Below are 23579 nucleotides of genomic sequence, written 5' to 3'. Positions count from 1 at the left end.
GAGGAGGTGGTGTGCTGAAATCCCCAAATTATGGGCTTCAAGTCTTGTAGCACTTCACTTGTCAAAATACTTCACAAAACAACAACTATGTTGTATCCAAGGGTCTGAGGTCAATCATAAAGAGGACAGATTTGGTTTTACATTACCACTTTACAGCAGTGTTTTCCCTCAGGCCTGCTGTAATGTGGATCTCCCAAAGAGCATTTCTCTCTCAGCGCTCTGGGTCAAAGTAAAGATAAAGAACACATTACATTCTAACTGAAACTTTAGCTTTTTGAAGCATAAAATTCAAACAGAAACAAACTGTTCCTGCAGCCAGATCACATTATTTAAAGGAGCAGTGTGTTGGATTTAGTGACAATTCACAGTGAGGCTGCACTTTGCAACCAACTGGATTTCTCTCCGCTCACCCCTCCCTTTCTAAGCATGTAGGAGAACTTACAGTGGCCTTACAGTTAAAATGCAGAAGGTCCTCTCAAGAATAAATGTTTGACTGTAGAAACATGGTGAACTACGTGAAAGATTACCCACTCCCTATGAAGATATGAAGGGCTCATTATAAATGCAACGATTCTTACACTCAGGTGAACATACACAAATAAAAACATAGTTATGAATAGTATATTGCATTTCTGCCAATAGAGCCTCCTATAATCCTACACACTACTCCTTTAATCTACTGACTTAATACTCAGTAGAAACCTGTGGTTTTGATTGTATGCATGAACTTCACTCTTAGCTAAAACTTGTTTTGACATTTATACATATTAAACATTCATTTCAATGCAATGGGCTGGAAGGGTCGGATTGTTTTGAAGCTGTAATTTTGTACTGTGGGCTGAACAGTCTGTGCGGTTAAAAACAAAACAGGCCAAACCACTAAATACCCCCGCAAACCACAAAGTACATAATTCAGTTACGCCTTTGAAGGCTTTTCCGAGTGACAAGTGACACAACACAGAAAAAAATCTTTAGGGAGGGGCAGCGAACAAGCCCAACCCTGAGGCTGAGAGTCAGCATCACTGCTTTTCCATAGGAAATAAACAGAAAATAAAACACTATTATGTTATACTATTATTTTTGAGAATGATTCTCATTATAGGAATATAGTGGTGAGGGTTTGGTGAAAAACAGCATTTTTGTAGATTTTTTGAGTGAAGAAGTTGATAGATTATCAAGAGTGATCTGGTCTGAATTAGACTGGCAGGATTTACTGCACAGATTCTGCAGAAGACTATTAATTTAAGCACCTCTCCTACCATTCATATCCAAGAATAGATGAAAAGAAACAACTGACAGACAACTATTATTCAACAATGATTTCAAACGTGACGCGGGTTTGGCTGTGAAATGAATTAAGGGGCTTGTAATCGGGGGGAGAGCAATTGGAAAATGATTACATTCCTGAAGCATGTGTGTTCGATAGACCCCCCACTTTGGGGAGGAAGTGTGACAGACGTTTTGGGCTGACGTTCAAAGCCCGACATTAATCAGAAACAGGCAATTAGGATTATCCTCCATTATTTTATCATTTGGTAAACATGCAGAACCCTTTCTCTTTACCTCACACATACAGCTGCACTCACACACCAAGGCCTAACAGCCAAATTCACACATACACATCTGTGATTGAAGCTCATGCTGATACTGTGTCATGGCAGCTTTTGATTCCAGTAAATGTGATGTTTACATGCTAATTAGCTAATTAGCAAACAGACAAAATGTCCCTAGACTTAGAGGATGTGTTGCTCTTTTAGTCATGACGCCACACTCGCTACAAAATGAGCGCTGTGGTAAGTTCTGTCTCTCTGTGCACGCCTCCACCTGTCTCTCACCACTCTATTATAGTCGCCTCCACTGCTGTGTACCCACCTGCACTCTCTTTAGATAGTATATGTTTGTATCTCCCCACATGTGTGTCTTTGTGAGTTTGTGTGTATGTGTGTGTGTGACCACTCACTGTGCCTCTCTTTCTTCCTCTGTTTCCTCACAGCATGTGATTGCCATCCCGTGGGTGCTGCTGGCAAAACCTGTAACCAAACCACAGGACAATGTCCCTGTAAAGACGGCGTGACTGGTATCACGTGCAACCGCTGCGCTAAAGGCTACCAGCAGAGCCGCTCGCCCATTGCCCCCTGCATAAGTACGTGGAAACCCAGTCTTTACCATGTCTGCCTCACTGTAGGACAATGTGGCCTGGCCTCAGGTCCACTGCACAGACTGTGATGATACACACATGTGCACATTCAAAATCACATAATACAGTATGCTGCACACACAAACACACTCTCTCCTTCTATTAAAGGGCACCTGATATGCTTTTACTTATTTTCTGTAATATCTATGTTATACTGCCAGATATTAGCATTGACCGTTCTGAACGCTCCATTTCCAACATTTTTTTTACCCTTGGATCAAGCTGATGTCAGCACATTACAGATTTCCATATATGGTCATCTGCTCCATGTTACTGCAGTGTTAACATTACATACACTGCTGCATGTAGCTACATGCTAACATCGTGGAAACCTTTAATCTTGGTTGCCAATGTCTTTGGTTTCTTACTGTGGGCAGTATGAGAAAAATAAAGTGTTATTTGGTCATTAAAACGCATAAAAATGTTTTAGTGGAAACCTCAAATACATGTATGGATCTGAAAAAAAAGGATAATAGGTCCCCTTTAAATCCTATTTTCTTCAGACAAGTGCTAAGTGTCCGGCTGTCAGTTTTCTGACCAGTAAATCTGCTAGCTTAAATAAACACACCAATAAACTAAACCTCAAGGTTATGGTCTCGGCTTGTTGGTCTCCATAAATTTCAGTAAAGACCCAGAGCTGTTAACGCCAGCATCTCCGAGCACCAAAGTGTCTTAGATAAAAGTGCTTTGGGCTGAATAACACAATCAATCTGGATCTCAGCATCCATTGACCATTTATTTAACCCAAATATAGCCTTGCATCATTGTCAAAATGATGAAAAGATATAGCATTGCCTAAGGGAAGGCCTGTAGCTGAAGATTTAAAACTGCAAACAATTATAGCTCCATAGCAAAAGACAATTTATAGGCTCTTTTGTCTCATCTGAAATACGTTTTAATTGCCATGTAATTAGATACTAGGAATTAAATGCTTATGAGGATGATATCTCTATATGGATTTGCATGGCTAGGGTCCAATAGGAATAAATTAAAATCAACTTAATCATATATCTTTGATTCCTGGAAAGTGAGAGCTGATGTGTCAAACATGTGTGAGATGGAAATAAAGTACTTCACTATGTAATCCAGTTTAATCTTTAACAGCCCCCTGTTAGATCCAGAGATAGCACGAGCCAAGTTTCATTTTAACACAGAGTCATATTATATCTTTAACTTCGTGTACACCTTCCAGCGCTGTCAGCCATAAATCTAACTGAGTCAATGATGAGAAACAGGCTCATTATTTTAAACTGGCACACGTGGCCGCTGAATACTGAGGGAGGATTTCTGATCAGCATCAGCAAAGGGACCTACAGGGTTCATGCGCCATTGTTTTGGCAGCAATTGTTTTTCTTGTCATTATTTAGAACAATTCGTCATGGGAGAAGGCCTCATTATGTCCACAAGGCAACAAACAGGCGTGCACATCATGCCACAGATTGTGATTTATGGTGACATAAATGTTCAGAAAGTAGGAAGCAGGTTTGCTCAATCCCAGCTGAGAAAAAAATCTGATTTTACTCGATCAAAAGACTTGATTCTTTCTTTCTTCCCTCATACACACAAAGGCTCCACCTTTGCACAGCTGACACCACCACCTCTTTCTTTGCATGTGTCTTTGATACAACTCTGCGGTTTTGTCTTTGTATTAACCCCCACGCTGCTCTGTGCAGACTTTTTTTGACGATACCCCTTCTGTCCCTCCTGCCCACAGTAACAAAAAGGCATTATGTGTGCTGTATATCTTCTGTTGCCATCCTGCTCCTTTGGAGATAAGAGGACCGCTCTTCATGCATGGTTTCTCTGAGTGTCAACTTCCTACCCACTTGTGAATACAAGAGTGTGAAGGAGGGCTGAGAGAATCAAGTCTTTGGACAGTCATACAGCTCCACAGCAGCAGGGTGCAGGAGGAGGATGAAACAGAGGAATAACAACTTAAAAACAAAGATAAAGAATGATTTTTATGAGTGCAAAAGGTTTTACTTACTGATCTAATCCAGCTATCGGATAGAAATTTGAGTGAATAGAGAAAAGAGACTTCCTGTCAGAAAATTAGCTGACTACTATCAGCCATAACAAGACCACATTTACACAAAAATTCTTTCTGCTAAAAAAAAAAAACTTTGATCAACTCATTGCCTTACTAGCATATTTTCAGTTTTTTATGCTTTGCCTTTACCCTTCCTTATCAAATGTGCACATTTACACACTGTAGCAACATGCATGCATAAAAAGACAAAACAAATGTATGTTTGGATGAACATTATAATAAAACTCATGTTTCTTTGTGTCTATATCATGTTTTCTCGGGAGAAGAGATCCCAGTTGCACCTCCAACAACCCCATCCAGCAGTACAGAGGAGCCGTCAGGTGAGTACAGCTGAGAGTCGTTTACTTTGTTTTATTGTTATATTTATCTATATGCTGCTCCATATAAGCACATCTGGCCTGGAAGGAAAGATGTGGAAGATATTGTGGAAGTATGTACAGTATAAATGAGTTCCATGCATCACCACAATATTTTTCCACAAATGTAAAAAAGAAAAAAAAAGAAAGAAGCAGACTGCTGGATAAATTGGATCCCTCTTGCCTTCCCCCTCCTTATTAAGGCTTCATGAATATTAAATCCATTAGCAGCAACCCTGGGATGTGCCTCCTTTAATCTCTCACACTTTCACAATTAATCAGTCTAACTGCGGCACAGTGGGGTGTTGGTCTAGCCTACAGCATGGGGGCCTGACAGTTTGTTTGATTTGATGATTTTTCATCTCTCCTAACTCTTTTTCCGCTGTGATGCAGCGAAGTAGCTCAGCACAGGATTCAATAGCACTTTTTTCATACATCCACAAGATGATTTGTGTTTGGATTTACACCATAGTCTCACATAGGCAGAGCTACCTCCACATCGCTGTGTGAAAGGTCTGGCATTGTTATTCTGCTAGAGGGGGTAAAAACACTATGACCTGATGCACTTATTTGAACCAATCGCAATCATCTTGGTGCATTAAGCCTTGGATGAAGAAATGATGCAAAAAAGAAAGCAAAGATAGATGAAGAGGAGTAAAAATAGACTGTAAACCTTGGTGTAAATGCACAAGTCTGATCAGTATCCTACTGCATTGATGTCTTACATTACCATACTGTATACTGCAATGCACTCTGGGAGAAAAATATATGATTACAGCACTTCAAGAGAATGCCATTAATTACAGAGATTTACTGTACATTTACAATAAAAGGTGTTCCAGTATTTACTCTAAATATTCAGTAATTTACTGACAAAACAGCATTGTGTTCTTAATGTACAAGAATACACAAATATACTGCAAATGTATTTCTGCTTTATAAAATACAGCAAGAGATTGTGAAAAATCAGGTGAAAAATTGCAGAAAAGTTGAAAAAGTTTTACAGTGATGTGTCTGAGGGTGCTGCCAATGGTAGGCTTATACTGTTAAGATTCAGTGAATCACACTAATTATACCATGACATTGTAGGTTTACCTGGCATATCTTTCAGGATTTTTTCCCCCATATCTATCAGTACATGAATTTTATTTCTCATGCATGCCCAGTTCTTATTTATTATAAATAGGAAACACTATCAGTATTTCAATACACAACTACACAGTCACCCATAAAGTTGGAATCATTTTGTTTTCAGACACAATCCTCTGTTAAATGTGTCAAGAATAAATCACATTGTCACAATCGTTTCACGGAAAGAGGTAAAACATATTTCATTCCAACTTTATGGGTGAATGTGTATTATAGCCATGTTTTGAATTTGTGCTGTGGTGTAAAAACCATAAATATAAAGCACAGAAATGTGCATCTTGTGCTTTATAAACATGAACAAACATACCAGTATGTACAACCCCAATTCCCCCCAAAACGTTGGCTTGTACAAATCTTGTTGTAATAAGTTCCGCATTTTGTCTTTTGGCCTCAGGCTGGAAAAAGTTGAGTCATCTGACTTGCGGCATATTTGCTCTGCCTCAGCCATGCAGTTGCAGGAGGCCCGAGGTATATTCTGTATGAGTGTGTGTGTAAGAGGCTCCTGCAGCTGTTGCTGGGCCCTCTGAGGTCCCTAACGTTCCCTGGACAGCTTCGATTGACAGTGCAGTCAGGATACTGCCGGTCCCCGGCCCTCCTCCACCTCTATTTCTTTTCTCTTTTGGTCTCTTTTCGCTGTCCTCCACCTCCTTCGTCCCCCTCTGTTTCACGCTTTGTCTTCACATAACACTGTGGGTGGTGCCGAGCTAGAATATCTGGAGTTTCTCTGGGCCCCCTTGTCAGGAATCTGTCCGCTTTTGGGGTGTAGGAAATTCTCCTCACCTCATTGAGGGATCAGTGAGAGAAAGACAGGACTTTATCAACTTGAATTAATGTCAAGTTGACCAGCATATTATCAGATTTTCAGTTTTAATACATCAACATTAAAAAGTAAAATATGCCTTTTGGATATTTCTGTTTTTGTAAGGAAACTATACCCTTACCTCCTCCTCTAGTTCACTGTTATCATGTGAAATCTTTGCCTGTGGCTACATCCTGGTTTAAGTCTAACAGTCTTCTCATAATCCCATTGATTAAACCGTGTCATTGAACTAATGTAAACACAAGCTGAAGGAGACTGTGTAATGACTCCGATCGTGTAGCCATAAAGATAATCTAATCATGACCGAGAGTTCTGGGAATTCCCTCTCATATGTGTAATGGGCAGGAGGCTGCTCAGCCCAGAGAGGTTGAAATCAAGCAGATTGCAAGGTGGAGCACCTTGATGGACGTGCTGCGCCGGCCACGTCAGAATCGTGAGTAGCTGAGGGTCCCGCTGGACCACCCGGGCTCGAGGCCCAGGGGATGCATACATTACCCTCTGAGCCTCCTCAGAAGGTTGCAGAGCAAACGCACCTCCAGCTCAGCCTGCTATTCAGACAGCTATGATATCACCTGATATGGGATTGCAAACAGATGTGGTGATTTTATCAGAGCATCAGAAAAATATTTTCAACTCCACTTACAGTAAAGATTGAGATTACACATAGATAGTAGTGCTGTCAAAATTAACGCATTTATGGCACACAGTTTTTACAATTAACCTAAAATAATTTACGCGTTAAAAAATCAAAACAACACAAAATAAAAGTTCTGAATGAATATGGGTTCTATGGTTCTGAGTACCCACAAGTCCCACCTTTACGGACAAATGTCCATTTTTACAAGCTACACACTTAAAAGGAATAAATTGTGATTAATCACAGCAAATTGTGTGATTAATCAGCTATATTTTAATCCATTGACAGAAAGAAGATTTCCTTACAAAGTCGTCCATAAGATTGAAAAATTGCCTTTTCCTGGAAATATTTTCAGTTCACTGGAGAGTGAGTCAACTCACCTTCACATTCCTTCAGTCAGTTCTCTGTTAAATATATAGGACCCATACTGTGCTGCAATGTGTATCAGCTCCCAGGTCAGTTTCTGTCAGAGTTTAAACAACTGCTGAAAAGCATCAGATTAATCCTAAAATTGGCTAAAGTTAATGTTTAGTCTTAGTTATTTTACAGGAGTTGTTTGTTTATTCTAATATGATTATTTAGATTAATTTTATTTTGATCATCAGTGTGAGACTTTTTGTTTTAATTTTTGACTTTGTGTTTTGATCACTAAGGTTTATTAGTTGTTGTTGTTGTTGTTGTTTTTTGTTTTTTTTAATTCTTCTCATCTTAATAGAGGGAGCCATGATACACATTTTTTAGCCTCTTTTGAATATGCTGTTATTCTTTATGAGGTTTGGGAAATTATCTTCGTTTATGTACTATTTTTTTTTAAATCTAATCAATTAAATCAAACATTTTGTATTTATTGAATAATAATAATAATAATAACAATAACAATAACAATAACAATAATATTATCATTATTATTATTGTTGTTGTTGTTGTTAATAATAATAATAATAATAATAATAATAATAGTATTAAATAATTAATAGGTAGCTTAGAATATATTTACTTAAGGGAATGAAGAAGAAGAACGGCTGCAAAAATGAAGAAAAAAAATCCAGAAGGAGAAATGTTGAAATTAATTGTTATGTTGAAAAACATAAAGGGAAAGAGAAAGACAAATATATAGATGAAGTGGGAGAAGAAAACTGTATGGAGGAGCAAAGAAGATGCTGAAGAAATGACAAAGACCTTAAGGATCAATTAAATCCTGTCGAAAGTTCGTTTTGAAACCATATATGTGATAAAGTGTGGGGGTGTTGGGCTGACAGCTGTGAGGCAGGTGCCTTGTTGCGCCTCAGTTGAGGGGGGGGGGGGGGGGGTATTTTTTCGGAGGGGGTGAATGGAGAGGGTGAGGGAAAATGGAGTGGATATTAATTTGTCTCCTGCAGGAGCAGCAGCGCTCTCCCCCTCTCGACCACACGGAGGGCTGGAATGCATGGAGAATACCTCCGATGGTGTGGCCCAGACAAAACACACATTGTGCTGGTAGGTCACGGATGGTGTGAGTCGCCACTCCCACGGGTTGTGACAGAGACGTCTGCACAGCAACGAAATGTGGTGGAGATTAACCGCTGATGACCTGTGATGGCCGCCCCGGGCCTGTCAGGATACAAGATGTGAAAGTAACTAATGATGATGAGGAGGAGATTTCGGAGTGACGATGATGAGGCTCATAAGGGTAACGATGTTCAGTCTTATATGTGTGTGCGTTATCTGGAAGTGATCAGAATCGGTGGCGGACCCCGCCTCAGATTTTTTGGACATGAGTCTTGCTTCACACACCCTGTTCACTACTCATCAAGCTCACAGTCACGTCAATGTGAGATCTTATTACTCCTCTTAATTGCAGAGGAAATAATGGAGATCATATATTGCAATAAGCAGGGCCAAAAATAGAAGCAAACTGTATTAAATTCTCATTATAAATACCAAAAAACTTTACTTTTTAATGGCATGAAAGAACCTTGGCAGGGTTTTTTCCTTTGTATCCGTGTTTTGGGTGATAACCAACAGGAGTCCCTGCTGACTCGTCTGAACCTCATCAGTTACAGGAACACAGGACGAATCAACTCATCAGAACTGATTGCACGCCACATGAAAATCTCAAATCAGGTCAAGACCTTTAACAGCCTCTTTCGCTGGCTGTTGTCTGGCCCTAAAACAAACCATCTTTTTTTTTCTCTGACGAAACAATGAGGAAAAAAGTGGTGGGGGGACTCTTTCTCTCTCTCTCTCTCCCTCTCTGCGTCTTTGCTGGACAGGATCCAAACTCACGGCTCTTGTGTGAGCAGAGCAGGGCAGCACACTGGGCTCCATAATCTAATTACATGCTTTATTTGCAGTAATTTGTTTCTCAATCAGTCTGGTTGAGAGAGAAAGCCCTCCTCCCGGGCCGTCATTTACACGTCGTTGTCTCGCAGCTCTGATGTTGCGCTGCCTCTGTGGCCACATTCACACTATCTTGTATCCAGATATGGTGTATCCAGAGTGTGTCCACGTCTCTGTGCATACCTGGCTTTGACTTCAGATTCCCCTTGCTTGGGTAAATTTGATGCTATCTGTGTGATCACTGCTGAGCAACAACACAATACATATTAATATCCAGCCATGACACTACAGAAGAGGTGGTGGTTTTTTCTGAAACTCCAACACCTTTTAGTTGAAAATAAAAAATTGGATTGTGCAATATTTGATTTTATTTGATTCCTGCGTGAATTTTGTCAGTCATGATTGCCTACCTGTACAGTATATTGTAAAAAATACCAAGGAAAATAAGAATGAAGAGTTTTTAATCGTTTTTTAATCTATTGTTTTATAGTTTATATAGAATAAGCACATGGCTTTGTTATAGATTGCAAGCGATTATTTAACAAAATAATAATAATAAAAAAGAACCATGAAAGAGATTGCTTTTCCCTTTAGATGGGACACATAGCAAACATCACTGTTTTTAATCTCAAATGAGTTCTTCTTTGAACAAAGACATATTTCTGAGGTGAAAATCTGAATCTCTTGCTCTGCTCTCTGTTTTTCACTACACACGCTGTTATAGGGCTTTTTCTGTGTCCATATTTATGCCCCTGATGCAAGTTACCCCCACTGTGTCGCTGGACTGGCTTCATTGAATTGAATGAGAGAGTCTGTGTGTTTTCAGGCAGTACTGAGTTCAGTCTAAACGTGGCTTTAGGAGGCAGGGAGCCTGAAATATCTTCATGTAATCATATCTCCTTGGAAGAATTTAATGTTTCAGAGCATTTTGTCGAGTTCTTGTCAAACAGCCTGGTATTGCCTCTAGACTTCAAGAAACTTTCTGTCTGTCATTGTTTTGTGGATTATAGAAAGATTTTGGAGTTAGATTTTAAACAAGTCATTTTTCTTTACTCATTACTGTAGGCATTATAGCTGTATTTTTGAGTATTTCCTTTTTCTGCTCAGGGGCAAACATTGTACGTTTTACTCCACTACATTTATCAGACAGCTTTAGTTACCTTTCACATTTCAGTTTTGTATCCCCTTCCTGTCCAGTGAAAACCACAGATCTCCAGATGTGTTGATTTTGAATGTTTGTCTCGACTAAAGGATGAAATGTTCCTTTTTCAAAAAAAGTTTTGGATCGTCTGGAAAACGCACAAATTGTAACAGAGCTGAAAACAGGGCTTTAAGAGATACAAGGTTCTCTCAGGACAGCCACAAACATATGACGTTCCTATAGATTATGATGCATTGCTGGAGATTAGGACTACCCAACAGTATGTAAAGGAGATTTTTTTTTTCAATTTTGCAAAACATTTAACATCTTCAGCAGTCGAAGGCAACATACATGTAAATGCAGCAGTAATATTATTTAAAAAAAAAAATCATATTTAATCGTAAAACACTGACAGAAACCATTTTACTTCACAATACTTTTACATTCCTAATGAATTTTGATAATAATACTTTACATAAGTAAGGTTTTTAATTCATGATTTTTATATGTAGTGGAGTGTTTTTGCAGTGTAGTGTTAGTACTGTCAGTAAACAAAACTGCAGTGGATACAGAAGAGTGTTCTACTGTACTAGCTTACACTGGGTACTGAGCCTAACCCGGGCCTAGTTTGTGTCCGTATATGTTCACTGTAAAGCTTTGGCTCAAACACACAGAACTGTACAGCACTGTATTCCGCTGAAGCAGCTTCAGTAAGAAGCATCCCAAATGAAAACGATTAGCTTAAAGGGTTGTACAGCACTTTGATAGAAGGGGCAAAGGTCCACCTCTCAGTTACGCACTTCTCAGTGCTCTGAAAGGCACGAAACAAAGCGCTGTAGTAACTACATCTACTCAGAACACCCAAAGCACATTTTAGCTCAGTGCTACAGGACTGCTCCCACTTCCCCTGCTTGTAACGCGCGCACAAAGGGAACATTTGTCCTCACGGTAGGGGACTGCCTGGCCCTAAATGGGGATCTCGGGGTGCTCTCAGCGGGGCCCGGAGCTGTGTCTCAGGGGTACACTAATGGGGAACGAAAGGCTATCAAAGGGAAGTATCATGATGGCATCAAGGGGGGTTATGAGAAAACAAAGCTTCCTTTCCACAGCTCCCCCTTCCATCATTTACATGGTAATCAGGTGCAGCTCATATAGACTCCTCTGTTTCATTTACTTTGCCTATTTTTGTAACTCTCTCTATCTACTACCAGCAGCTCCAGCTTTGAGCTTTTTTGCTGATTTGGGGGTTTTACTTAAAATCCCAGTCCTCCTCCTCCTCCTCTTCTTCTTCTTCATCCACCCCCCTGATAAACTTCACTCCTGTCTTCTTCTTCTTTTTGTCAACCTCTCCACCCCTTCGCTCTCTACCAGTATCCATTCTCCCGCCTCCTTCCCTGCATTTTTTCTTGTCGTGGTGTTCCCCAGGCAACCTCATTCAAACGGAGTATAAAGGAGAGTAAAGGCATGAAGCAAAGATCTGCTCGCAACAATGAAGTTTGTTCATATTCAGGCTGGCTGAAAGCTCCGATCCTTCTTCCACCACCCCATCACTCTCCTCCACTGCTGCTCGCTGTCCATCCATCTCTTCCTCCCTCCTTTCATTTACTATATTCATTACAACTTGAAGTGTAAATGAAATCACAACTCTGGATCCAATTTATACCAGTTGGGAGAGCGCTAAAGAAGGGAAAACTTTTTTTTTGTTTTTCATGATGTGGCCTCACATCACGTTACTCTGGCCTGTACTGTATGTGGCTGGCAGCGTGACAGCATAGCATGGGGCAATCACTGAAGCTATATACTCTCTGGATTTCTGGGGCCAGCAGAGTGGAGGGAGGGATAACTGTTGCCTCCTTCACCTCCTGGCAATCTATCATGAAACTGATGGCGTATGTATATCCTTATGGATCTATATGGACAAGGAGCAGGGCTAGTTAAAGTCTGCAGTACATTTATAGTCAGTAAATAGCAGTTTGCTTCCAATAATTAAAACACAATAATTGGGACACACATGGACTATTCAAACTTTTTTTAAGGGATACTTCCCCTCAAAATCAAAAATATATAGTTTTCCTCTTACCTGTAGTCCTATGTATTAAAGCGCTGCAGGTGCACTGATATATGTACATAAAAAAATAGATAATAAATAGAAAATAAATAGTTATATAGATTTTAGGTCATATCATCCAGCTCGGATATCTGATAAACCACAACTCATCCTGATGTCATATCCTGTTCTTGAAGGGACAGTTCACAGTAAATCAAAAATACGTTACTTTCTCTTTCTTTTGTTTCTTTAGATCATTTTAATGTAAATTGCTGAGTGTTGGAGATATCAGCCGTAGAGATATCGGCCGTAGAGATGTCAGCCTTCTCTACAATATAATACAACATGTGGCGTTCAAAGTGCAAAATGATACATCTCTTTCCAAAAATCAAGATCCAGTTATTCAAGATAATCAACAGACCTTGTTGTGGGCAGTTTCATACAAACCTGATGTTGACATACAGAACATTCAGTTGAAAAAAGACAATGTATTTTATTTTTAAACATTTTTAGTAAATATACACTCTGAATTCTGAATTTGATGTATTCTGTTTTTCACATTTTTCACAGTAGGGTTAAAAGAACTATTTTTCCTTATAGTTCCTACGTGAAACAATTTATTATCTATAGTAATCGGCTCATGAGTTCTGGAGAAACATTGTTGTAGTATATTTTTGGCGCTTTCAGCACCACAAGCAAAGTGCCATATAGTTCTTAAATCAAACCAAAACTGTGTGCATAAATAGCAATACAAGAGAAAGTAAATGTGCTTTTTGTTTTGTGGCAAACTGTCCCTTAAAACAATACCTAACAAATGTAAAATGTTCAGTTTAAATGTTGCTATCCAGATGATAAATCAAGTCAACTTCAGCTGCCTCAAATAGTGTGTACGTACATATTCGAGCATGTGTGTGTGAGCGGAGAGGCGATTTGTGTGACCCTTCTGCCTGCGTGAGGTATTTATTTGTTCATGGCTCCAAAGAGGACGCCCTCCTCCCCAAAAAAAGGGTCCTCTGCCTAACGCTTCATGGATGGCTAATTTTCCCTTCCTGACCTCCTTTTGTGTGGCATTGACCCCCTTCACACACCCCACCTTCTACTCCCTCAAATAGCTGCCAGCCCCCCACCCCCCTTGTCCACACTGCAATAAATGCAAAAGCTTGACATGGTCCTCGCTGGGGCCTTGAAGTGATCCCGGGGTTATTTTTTTCTTGAGGTCGGGGGGCTGAAGTGACAAGCGAGGTGAGATTTTTTGGAAAGAGGTGGGGGTTGAAATGGGTGGAGGGTGGTCTGCACAGGCCTGGCTCATTCCCACAGTCAGACAGGGGGTGAGTAGGCGCTGCTGGTGCCATCAGCTCCATTCAGAGGTCCTCAGCATCACACATGGAGGTTGTAGACATGGTTAGAGGGTTGAAGTGCCGCCACCACAACAAAAACACACAGCACTTAATGATGCCAGCTGTAGCACCACAGCAGTGCCATTAGACAGCACACTCAAACCAGACAGCCAGTTAGCCACGAGAAGTACTGCCAGAGGTGCTGTGATTATTATTGTTCTCTGAAGTTAATATCTGTTTTTACTGGCATTGTTGTCTTTTTTTTAATTCTTCTTTTTTCTTTTTTTTACTCAAACCATCTTTTTGGTGCAGCTCAAAAATGCTAGGATGGGATATGATGGAAACAGAACCAAAGGTGGTGCAGCAGCAGCTGTTTCAAAGTTTCAAAATTCAAATATTTCTTTAAATTTGTTACATTTCAGTCCAGTAGAAATTATAAAGTTCACAATGCATTTGTTTTTAACATCAGTGCCAAGTCCCAGGTCGTCTATAGTGTGTTTACATTTTACCATATTTCTACCATATTTACACATGTTATAGTAATAATATTTTTTAATAAAATAAAATAATTCGTTTTTAAAATATAAATGCTTACAGTTAATACTGAAAACATTTTTCTTTTATATTGAAGGGGATATTCACTGGAATTGTTTGTTTTGGACATTATTTAATCAAATTCTATATACTACAAAAAAATAAAAATAATAATAATAATAATAATAATAATTACTCACATTTACTTTTATTCCTGGTATATTATTAAATTGAATTTTTACTTGTTGTGTGTGCTTTTTTTAATTTTAAATCATTTTTGTTTGTTGGTTTGTTTTCAATAAAAAAATAATTTCATCAATTACTTTTTTGCCCAAAATTAATTTGACAAAATTCTGGGAATAATATTACAGATTTTTATGAAAATTATTCAATTAAATTTGAAAATGAATTGAACTTTGTTTTTTATGTCACAAATATTTAATAATGTTTTTAGTATTGTATTTAAACAATTCATTTGGAACAAATTTACAATTGTTTCTTTTCGCCCTTCCAGCTTTCAACTGTATTTTCTCCCTTCCTCTTCTTGCAGACTGTGACTCTTATTGCAAAGCGTCTAAAGGCAAACTGAAGATCAACATGAAGAAGTACTGCAAGAAAGATTACGGTGAGTCATTAGACAACACAGTCTATTTGATTACTTGGATTAACATGTATTTCTACAGAAAAGCTTAAAAACATGTGGTCCGATGGAACAAACACACATGGTCTTGGCTCTGGATAAAAAAACAAGTTTGTTGTTGTGCAACTTTTTGGAACAGTTTGGGATGTGCATATGTTTACTGGGCCCAGAATGCTTCCCACATCCCATACATCCCAGTCCACTAGTTGCTGGGGAGCTGCTATAGTTTACAGCGGAGGCATTTTACTGATGGCTTACTCCAGCTTTCTGAGGACAGAGACAAAGGATCAAACACAGATCTTCAAGGAGGAAGAGAGAAGCAGACAAACAGAAGGAAAGAAAGGGCAGGATAAAGAATTAGGCAGAGGTGTGTGTGTGTGTGTGTGTGTGTGTGTGTGTGGGGAGGGTTGTCTCCGAGCAGGCATTTAAGACCCGGGCGGATAAAGCAAAGACAGTGTGACGGACAGTCGGGTGCTCTCTAAGAGATCCTGATTAAGGCGGCCCACTTCCCCCACAACCGATTCTCGCTGCATTCCTGTGACCGTCAGTCCGCCACGCCATTCAAGGTGTGGATAAGACGTATGACCTCTCCCCTCTTCCCCTCCCTCTGTCCCCTCCCCTGATTGAAGTCAGGCTCTTGAACCGGTCAACCAAGCAGCGGCATCCTGCAGCATACCTCAGCAGCTTGACAGACAGGCCTGGGCTTTGTTCTACAGGGATTTGGAGGAGTTAGGGGGTCAGCTTATAGACACCTCCTCTTCCACCTACCTTGCCGCTGATGTCGTGAGAAGAGCCTCTCGCCTCTGAAATACCCGTTCATCCGTGGATGTGTGAGCTGCATGGTTTGGTTGGGTTAATGAAACATGCAACCAATATCAGGTTTAAATCTACAGTTAGAATATTTATGTAACAGCAGCATCCATTCGAGGGTGGAGAGGTAAAAAGAGACATCAGGATGTCCTGTTAGGGAATCCATCACTCAGCTGAGTTCCATCACGTTTGCACATCTCCCAAGGGTGAAGACAGGAAGGCCGCCAATGTGTTGTACGTGTGTGAATTGAACGGGATCTGCTGGTACTGATGGTTAAGATTATACCAAGTGAAATACAAGTGGAAGTTCCTCTTTTGCACCAATGTTTTTGCGTGTAGATGCAGGATATTTTCAGAATGAGGACAGTAGATAGTAAAGGATCTTGAGACAAGCTTTAGGAAGAATTCATTGTCTCATTAAAATGTGTGTGCAACTGATTGGGTCTACATATAATCATATACATACACAAATGTAATGTATTCATATGTTTAAGAGATAGAAAAGTAGTCCTGCTCCTAAAATAAATACTTTTTAAAGCATGTGCTCACTGATAACTATGTTTTTTTCCCCACTGAACCTTTTGAGTAGTTTTTAAAAATCAGGTTTAGGGCTGGAACTGATGATTATTTTAATTATAAATTAACCTGTTGTATATGCATATTTTTATTTGTTTGGTCTGTAAAAAATAGTCAGAAAATATATATTTTTTAAAAACATTCATTCCTGGTGGTCGGTAGCGTAGTGGGTTACGCAGGCGCCCCATGTGTAGAGGCTACAGTCCTCGCTGCAGCTGGCCCCGGTTCGAGTCCCGCATCGGACGGCCCTTTACTGCATGTCATTCCCCTCTCTCTGGCCCCTGTTTCCTGTCTCTCTTCAGCTATCCTGTCCATTAAAGGCATGAAAAAGCCCCAAAAAATACATTTAAAAAAAAAAAAAACATTCATTCCTGATTCTCATGGATTTTCCGAGATGATGTCTTTGAATGTCTCGTTTTGTCAAACTAAAACCCAGAAATATTCAGCTTAATAAGATATAAAGCAGAAAAGAAAAAGCAGAAAAGCAGGATATATGAATATTTGAGGGGCAGAAAACAGCATTTTATGCCATGAGAAAAAGCTTTAACAATTAATTATCATCATATATGTTGATTTTTTTTCCGTTGATCGACTGATTATTGCAGCTTAAATCAGGTTATTGTTAAAACTTTAATCCACCTGTCCACCATTAGCTTTAAGTTCTACATCATGCTCGGTGTAATCCACTTTCTCCTTGCCTTGCCTTCACCAGGGGGCCTTTGTGCGGCTGATGTACATGAGAACCATTAAGCTTCTAGTCATTTGGCCTATATTCTCAGCTCACCACAGCATATTCAAGATTCGTAACAGACCAGAACAAAATCCCTGTACAGTATTTACCCCACAAGAGCTCAGCGAAGCGGATCAAAAAGTCAAACACAATGTAAATCTACAGGATGAGTTGAGAAAGCCATAGCTTTGGCCTGTTTTGAAAAGATCAGCAGGGGAGCGGGGGCTCCATGCTGCGTAGGGAAACGATGCTACAAGCTTCTGTGGTCGACATACAGACGCACATAAAGAATTGCAGGAGGGAGCGGGGGATGAGGGAGGCGTGGAGATGTCTGATGACAGAAAAATCCTGTGTGTCACAGCTGAAGGTATTTCAGTGTCCAGTGATTGTTGACTAAACACAAACAGAGAGAGGTCACCATCGGGTCACACCGAATCAGCCACTGAGTCCCTGTTGGCAGGAGCCTTATGGGACATACAGTACAAATGTAAAAATGATCTACAAACAGTCACAGAAGTAATAAAATGTCAGATGATGAAAGTAAATGATAGCCAAAGTGGGAGGAGGTATATTTGGGAACCCCTGTTTGCTGAATAATAGTCGGAGAAATACAGTCTGCACATTAAAAATGATTCCATAAACATATTTATTTAACCACCAAAGTGATTTGAGCATGACACTCGAAATGCGCCCGTAGTGGTAAAATAAAACTATGTTCAAGGGAGCATTATCTAGTTTGTAGACTGTTTCCATTTTTGACATGTTGTTTTGTCCAGAAACTAGTATTTATACTCTGTGGTGTGAAGTATAAGTCCCATTCATTTTCTAAATTGATGATGTGACTCAAAGTTGGAGCTCTTCCTCATCTCATCTCAAAAATGTTAATATAGGTTGTGTGTACGGGCGGCGGAATACGAGCTTTATTATATACGTATTATACCGTCCGCTGCAATGTCTCTGCCGCCATCTTGTTGACATGGTAGTAGTAGTGACAAAATGGAAAAAACGTTCACCCAGGAGAGGTTCGCATCCCGCGTGGAAACAAAAGCAAATGACATTTTAACGGAGGTTACATTGTATACATTAGTTACATGAATCACATTTTTGAACGTAACCTACGTTTTTTACGTAACTTGCGGTCGTCACGTGACCCTTGTAACGACTTCGCTTCCGGCATTAACATACATTTATTTACTGTTTAAACTGTCTTTTATAATGCCTTAACAGGAAGTTTTTTTTCCATAAAGTTTTATAACCTTTTTAACATAAATCCACAGAAACTGCAGCCTTTTTTTTTTTTTACAACCGTGAACCGTACGTGTTCGTATAATGACCTTTGTGCTATTTTAGAACGCACCGCTGTACCGCGAGCCACGATACGTTCATAAGTGTTGTAATGGGAGGTACTGACACACAACCTCTTCTATCATTTAGGTAGGATAACTTGTAAAAAAGCCCCATCCGATTATAAAGCTAAAGATTATGCAATGTGCAATTTTGGTGGTCAGTGGACACTAAAGATTAGGCTGCTGAGAAAACTCAGAAAACTATCTGCAGCTGAAATGGCTCATGGGTAGTGTAGCTTTTTTTAGCTTGCCTAAAGGTTGAATCACTTAAAACTGGTGGCCATACCATAAATTTATGTTTTTTATAATCTAGGAGACTCCCACATCCCACAACAAGCAGGCACTGCTTTACAAAATACTCATTAAAGTGCACACAAACTACTCAAGGACTAAGATATAACACTATTTTTAGTATAAAATAGAAACGGATTGAAACTGCTTTTAAAAGACGTAACTCTCACAAATCTTCTTAAAGCTTCAGCAGATTCTGAATTGATCCTGAATGCAGCAAAACTACTAAGAGTTTTGGAAACTCCAGTAAAAGTATAATGTAGAAACAGATGTGTTCTCAGGAAGTTATAGAGCCAGCTTTAGCTCCTCGCCATTCGTAGTAAGTGTGACTCCCAAGGCGGTGATCCCACATGTACAGGATATATCTCTTAATATCGCCATGATGTTCAGCTCCATTAGCTCGACACTGAAGGTGAAACCAGTGACCCTGTAGCACAGTCGCTTAATTTCCAAAGCTTCCCCATAAGTACAGGAGAAGTTTAATGGAAGTTAATAGAGATTTGGTCAATATAATACATATTGATACATGCTGGGTTAGGATCCAGGAGAGGCAGCCCCTCTCTGAGGACCATACCGATTGATTCATCATGTGATATCACTGAGTGTCTTTCCTGCTAACGTCTCTAATAGCCCTACCCTGCCTCCTAATCACATTACAAATCACACTGCTCTGTCAGGAGTAATGGACATAATGCATGTGCGGCTGTATTTCATTGCTGGACCATAGACCAGCCTTCTTCACTGAGGATAATAACAGTATTTATAACACACAAGTGTACTTTATTTGGATTTACAGTACCTAAGTGCCCTTTCTTAAAGGTTTACCAAGGGTTTTCTGTGATCATCACTCCTCTCATTACTTACTGTTTATAATTACAGATGATTTGTCAGTGTTACCAGCAGCTCAAGCTGATGATGAATATTATGATAAATGAGCCTGTGTCGATGTCCAGACCAAGATAGGCGTTCCCTAAAGCTTGTTTGGTGCAATATATTTCCAGTAATGTGTGAAAATCATCAAAATGACTCATAATGTAAACCCTTTAAAGGTCCCTTAAATATCAGAAGAAAGTCCAAATTACAGGGATGTCCCTGTATCAGTAGAGAAACAAGAAAGGGTCAGATTTCTTCTTCTTTAAGCTGATATTTTAGCTGATAATGATCCATTAATTAAATAAAAATATGTCAGAATCAACATTAGCATTCAGTTTAGTATAAGACAAATATCTATGCAGAAGTACAGAAATGTCATAATTACAAGGCTAAATACAATAGTTGGAACAATGCTTTGAGAAAAAGAAATAAGCCATTTTCATTTTTCTGCAAAAGAAATAAGTGAGACTAAAAGGCTATGTTGTCATTTAGTTTGAAGCAAACTGACCTTGTAAGACTCTTTGTTGAATTAATGCAACGGAACCAAAGAAACCCCAAGTATAAGAGGCTTTTGGGGATTATGAGGCCAAATCAGCCAGTCCTCTCAGAAGGTGTCAGGGCTCTTGATACTGTGACATGATCTCTCTTTGCCACAGCATGGGTCAGCACTTGCTGCGAGCATCTTTCCACACTGGGGCCTGTGTGACTTCCGTTGCCAAGACCTACACTGGTGGTTGCGGAGGACAGAGTGCTGCTGATGTTTGAATAATGGCCACAAGTTGGAAAAAGAGCCGGTGTGTCTGGAAGGAGAAAGACACTTTCCTTCCAACGGGACAGAGGTCTTTGAATGTGGTGGTTACTCTTCAATGAGAAGCTGATGCAGAAAATTGAAGCAACGAGCAAAGTGCTCATTAAAATAATAAAAAATAGCTGCATATCTTCATGCAGGAGAGTGGTGGTTAGTTGACCAATAATATCTTATTTAATTTGAACCATAAATACCCAGCGGCAGAGAAAAGTCGCTGGAATAGAAAATGGTAAAAGGGAAAACTCTGGCTCAGAAGGCAAGGAGTATTTCTGCCTGGATGACCTTAATAAGGCATTGCAAGACTGATGAAATGAAAAGGTAAACGTAGGACATTGTAAGTTGACTCTTATGCTGGGTTAGAAGTTGGAAGCTGGAGCCGGGAATGAAGTCACACCTGAGTTGAAGAAAAGTGCAGATTTTGCTCACTGTTGTTAGCAATACTGGTTGATAACAACATTGTAAGGTGTATTTTTGCACATACAAACACCATGGCAGCATGTCCACAGATAGAAGTTGGACCGTACTGTGTGTATGACTGATTTAATGAGACAAAAGTAAGACAGAAACGGCAAAAAACAATATATTATGGGAGGGATTTATGAGGTTTTTCCAACTATCCTAGTCCAAAAAAAAACTTTATGTGGCATTCAGGTTAAGATATCGGACTGGAAACTCCAAAATTCTCTCTCCCCATTTTCAAATAGAATGAACCAATAGATTTGTTGAGGCAGTAACTGTCAGAAATCTCACATCAAGTGATGTAATTTCTTTTCTCCTGCCCCAAATTCACGCTACAGCCGTCCAGGTGCACATCCTGAAGGCAGACAAAGCCGGCGAGTGGTGGAAGTTCACCGTCAACATCATCTCCGTCTACAAGCAGGGCGAGAGCCGCATCCGCCGCGGGGACCAGTTCCTGTGGGTCCGTGCCAAAGATGTGGCCTGTAAGTGTCCCAAGATCAAGCCTGGGAAGAAGTACCTGCTGCTGGGGAACGACGAGGACTCCCCAGGCCAGAGCGGAGTGGTGGCGGACAAAGGCAGCCTGGTTATCCAGTGGAGGGACACGTGGGCGCGCAGGCTCAGGAAGTTCCAGCAACGCGAGAAGAAAGGCAAGTGCAAGAAGCCTTAGGTGGAAAAAAGATGGAGATGGAGAGGATGCCGGAGAGCGGGAATTCAAGAGAAAAGCTGAGCGGGTGATTTAAAAAAATAAAAAATAAAAAAAAGTGAAAGAGAGGCAAACAGAGGACCACGGACAGACAAGAGACTGTTTATGTCGCTGCTTTTTTGTGTAGAAGCATGAAGAGAATTATTTAGGATGATTTGTTTTTCTAGTGAACTTTTGTTGAAGGAGCTCACCTTGCAGATTTGGTTTTATGGTTTATTTTACTTTGAGATTTATCTCTCTTGTGGATTTGCCGAATTTGCACCTATTACCAACCAGCATATAAAGTTATTTGTGTTCTTTATCTCAGTATGAAATCATTATATTTTTTTGTTTTAATTTTATGGACATTTTCTGCTGGTGCAAAAATTACACACAAAAAGCCACTTATTAATTACCACTGCAATTTTTGCCTCTGTATGGTTTTCTTGTTGTATTCTTAGCTAAGAAGTGAGCTTGTTTCATCAAAAGTCACTGATCTGATTGAGGCAATACTATTTTCTACGGTAAGAATTGTGCCATAAAAACTATAGTGTGCAAGCCACAGAAATGCATAATACATTTAGCTGTCAATGAGTTGCAATTCCTTTTCCCCTGTTGTACAAATTCAGGTATATCTGCAACTCAAGAAACAAGAAATCTGTTTCTAGAAAATCTAGAACGGGCAAGTGACAGAAGAGAACCCAGGATTACACAAAGTATCGACTGAAGCATTTTTGACCCGATTAATCCTGAGCAGATTTTTATCCCCGTTTGCTCCTTCACACTAGTTACATTTTGGTGGTCCAGTATTTGTACAAACCTGCATGTGAACACATCTCATTTGAAATTGTAATGTTCAATTCACTAGCTGGTGCTGCTCATGGAACTCATTTAAAAATGACACTGTTTTGGGGGGAAGACAGACTGTATGTAAAATTTCAGATTTCACTTACTTTCAGATTTTTGTTTAATTTCACAATTCTAGCAGGAGTTTTACAGCAGACTTACAAGAGGCCAGCTACGTTTATTATAAAAATAAAATGAAAATAATCACAAAATCAGGAGTTGTTTGTGGGCAGTAGGCTAATAGAAATACATAATTATATTCAGGAGGTTCTTAATGGCTATAAAATAAAAATGTTTTCTGTTGTAATTCATCACATATACATTCTAGTGAGCTGTGAAAGTTACCCAAGTCAGGATTATATTTTGGAAAGTGGATGCAGCCTTATTGTTGTGCAACTGCACAAGTACTGTTCTGACAAAGCTATGCATATAGCATGTGCAACAATGTAGATTTTTTTATATAATTTGATGAAAAATACCTTTGTGTCACAATTTATCTTTAAACTGAATCAGACAAAGAAAGAGAAATATCATTGTAACTGACCGATCATAAAGGTACTGCAGTGTGGATGGCTACGAACCACTAAATCTGAAAAGGTGTATTTTTATTCAGACATTTATGTAAGATATTAAAACTCAAACGTAAGTAAATAAAAGGAATGAGAATGGGTCCTTACCTCATGTAGTGCAGAAATAGCCCCTAGCGCAGAAAAACTAGTAACTACACCTTGGAAAAAGTGCTTACCTAAATGTATTTTTGCAATCCACCTCACACTGGCCTGTACCGATCTAGAATAATTACAGTACTATGAGATTGCAGATAAATACCTGAACAGCCCACGCACTCTTTTGCAAACACAATGCACGACTGTACATTCACTGTGCGACCAGTCAGAAACCACAGTCTCCCATTGACCTGTCACGTTAATTC

General features: G+C 39.6%; 1 protein-coding gene across 2 annotated transcripts in view; it reads left to right on the top strand.

Annotated features, from left to right (window-relative positions):
• Positions 1-23113, top strand: part of ntn1a (netrin 1a) — a 68576-nt gene extending 45463 nt beyond the window's left edge. Inside the window, exons 4-7 of one of the 2 annotated variants that reach the window (XM_059339959.1) lie at positions 1994-2143; positions 4514-4567; positions 15138-15212; positions 21459-23113. In XM_059339959.1, the coding sequence (XP_059195942.1) occupies positions 1994-2143; positions 4514-4567; positions 15138-15212; positions 21459-21787 (608 nt within the window). In that variant the 3' untranslated portion in view covers positions 21788-23113. Of the gene's footprint in view, positions 1-1993; positions 2144-4510; positions 4568-15137; positions 15213-21458 lie in introns of both variants that reach the window. The other variant, XM_059339949.1, reaches the window with a different exon arrangement.
• The last annotated feature ends 466 nt before the right edge of the window (positions 23114-23579 follow it).

This window comes from Centropristis striata, chromosome 1 (genome assembly GCF_030273125.1).
Source record: "Centropristis striata isolate RG_2023a ecotype Rhode Island chromosome 1, C.striata_1.0, whole genome shotgun sequence".
NCBI classification, from domain to species: Eukaryota; Metazoa; Chordata; class Actinopteri; order Perciformes; family Serranidae; genus Centropristis; species Centropristis striata.
The sequence above is the reverse complement of the archived record's forward strand: the minus strand, read 5'-3'. Positions and strand labels throughout refer to the sequence as shown.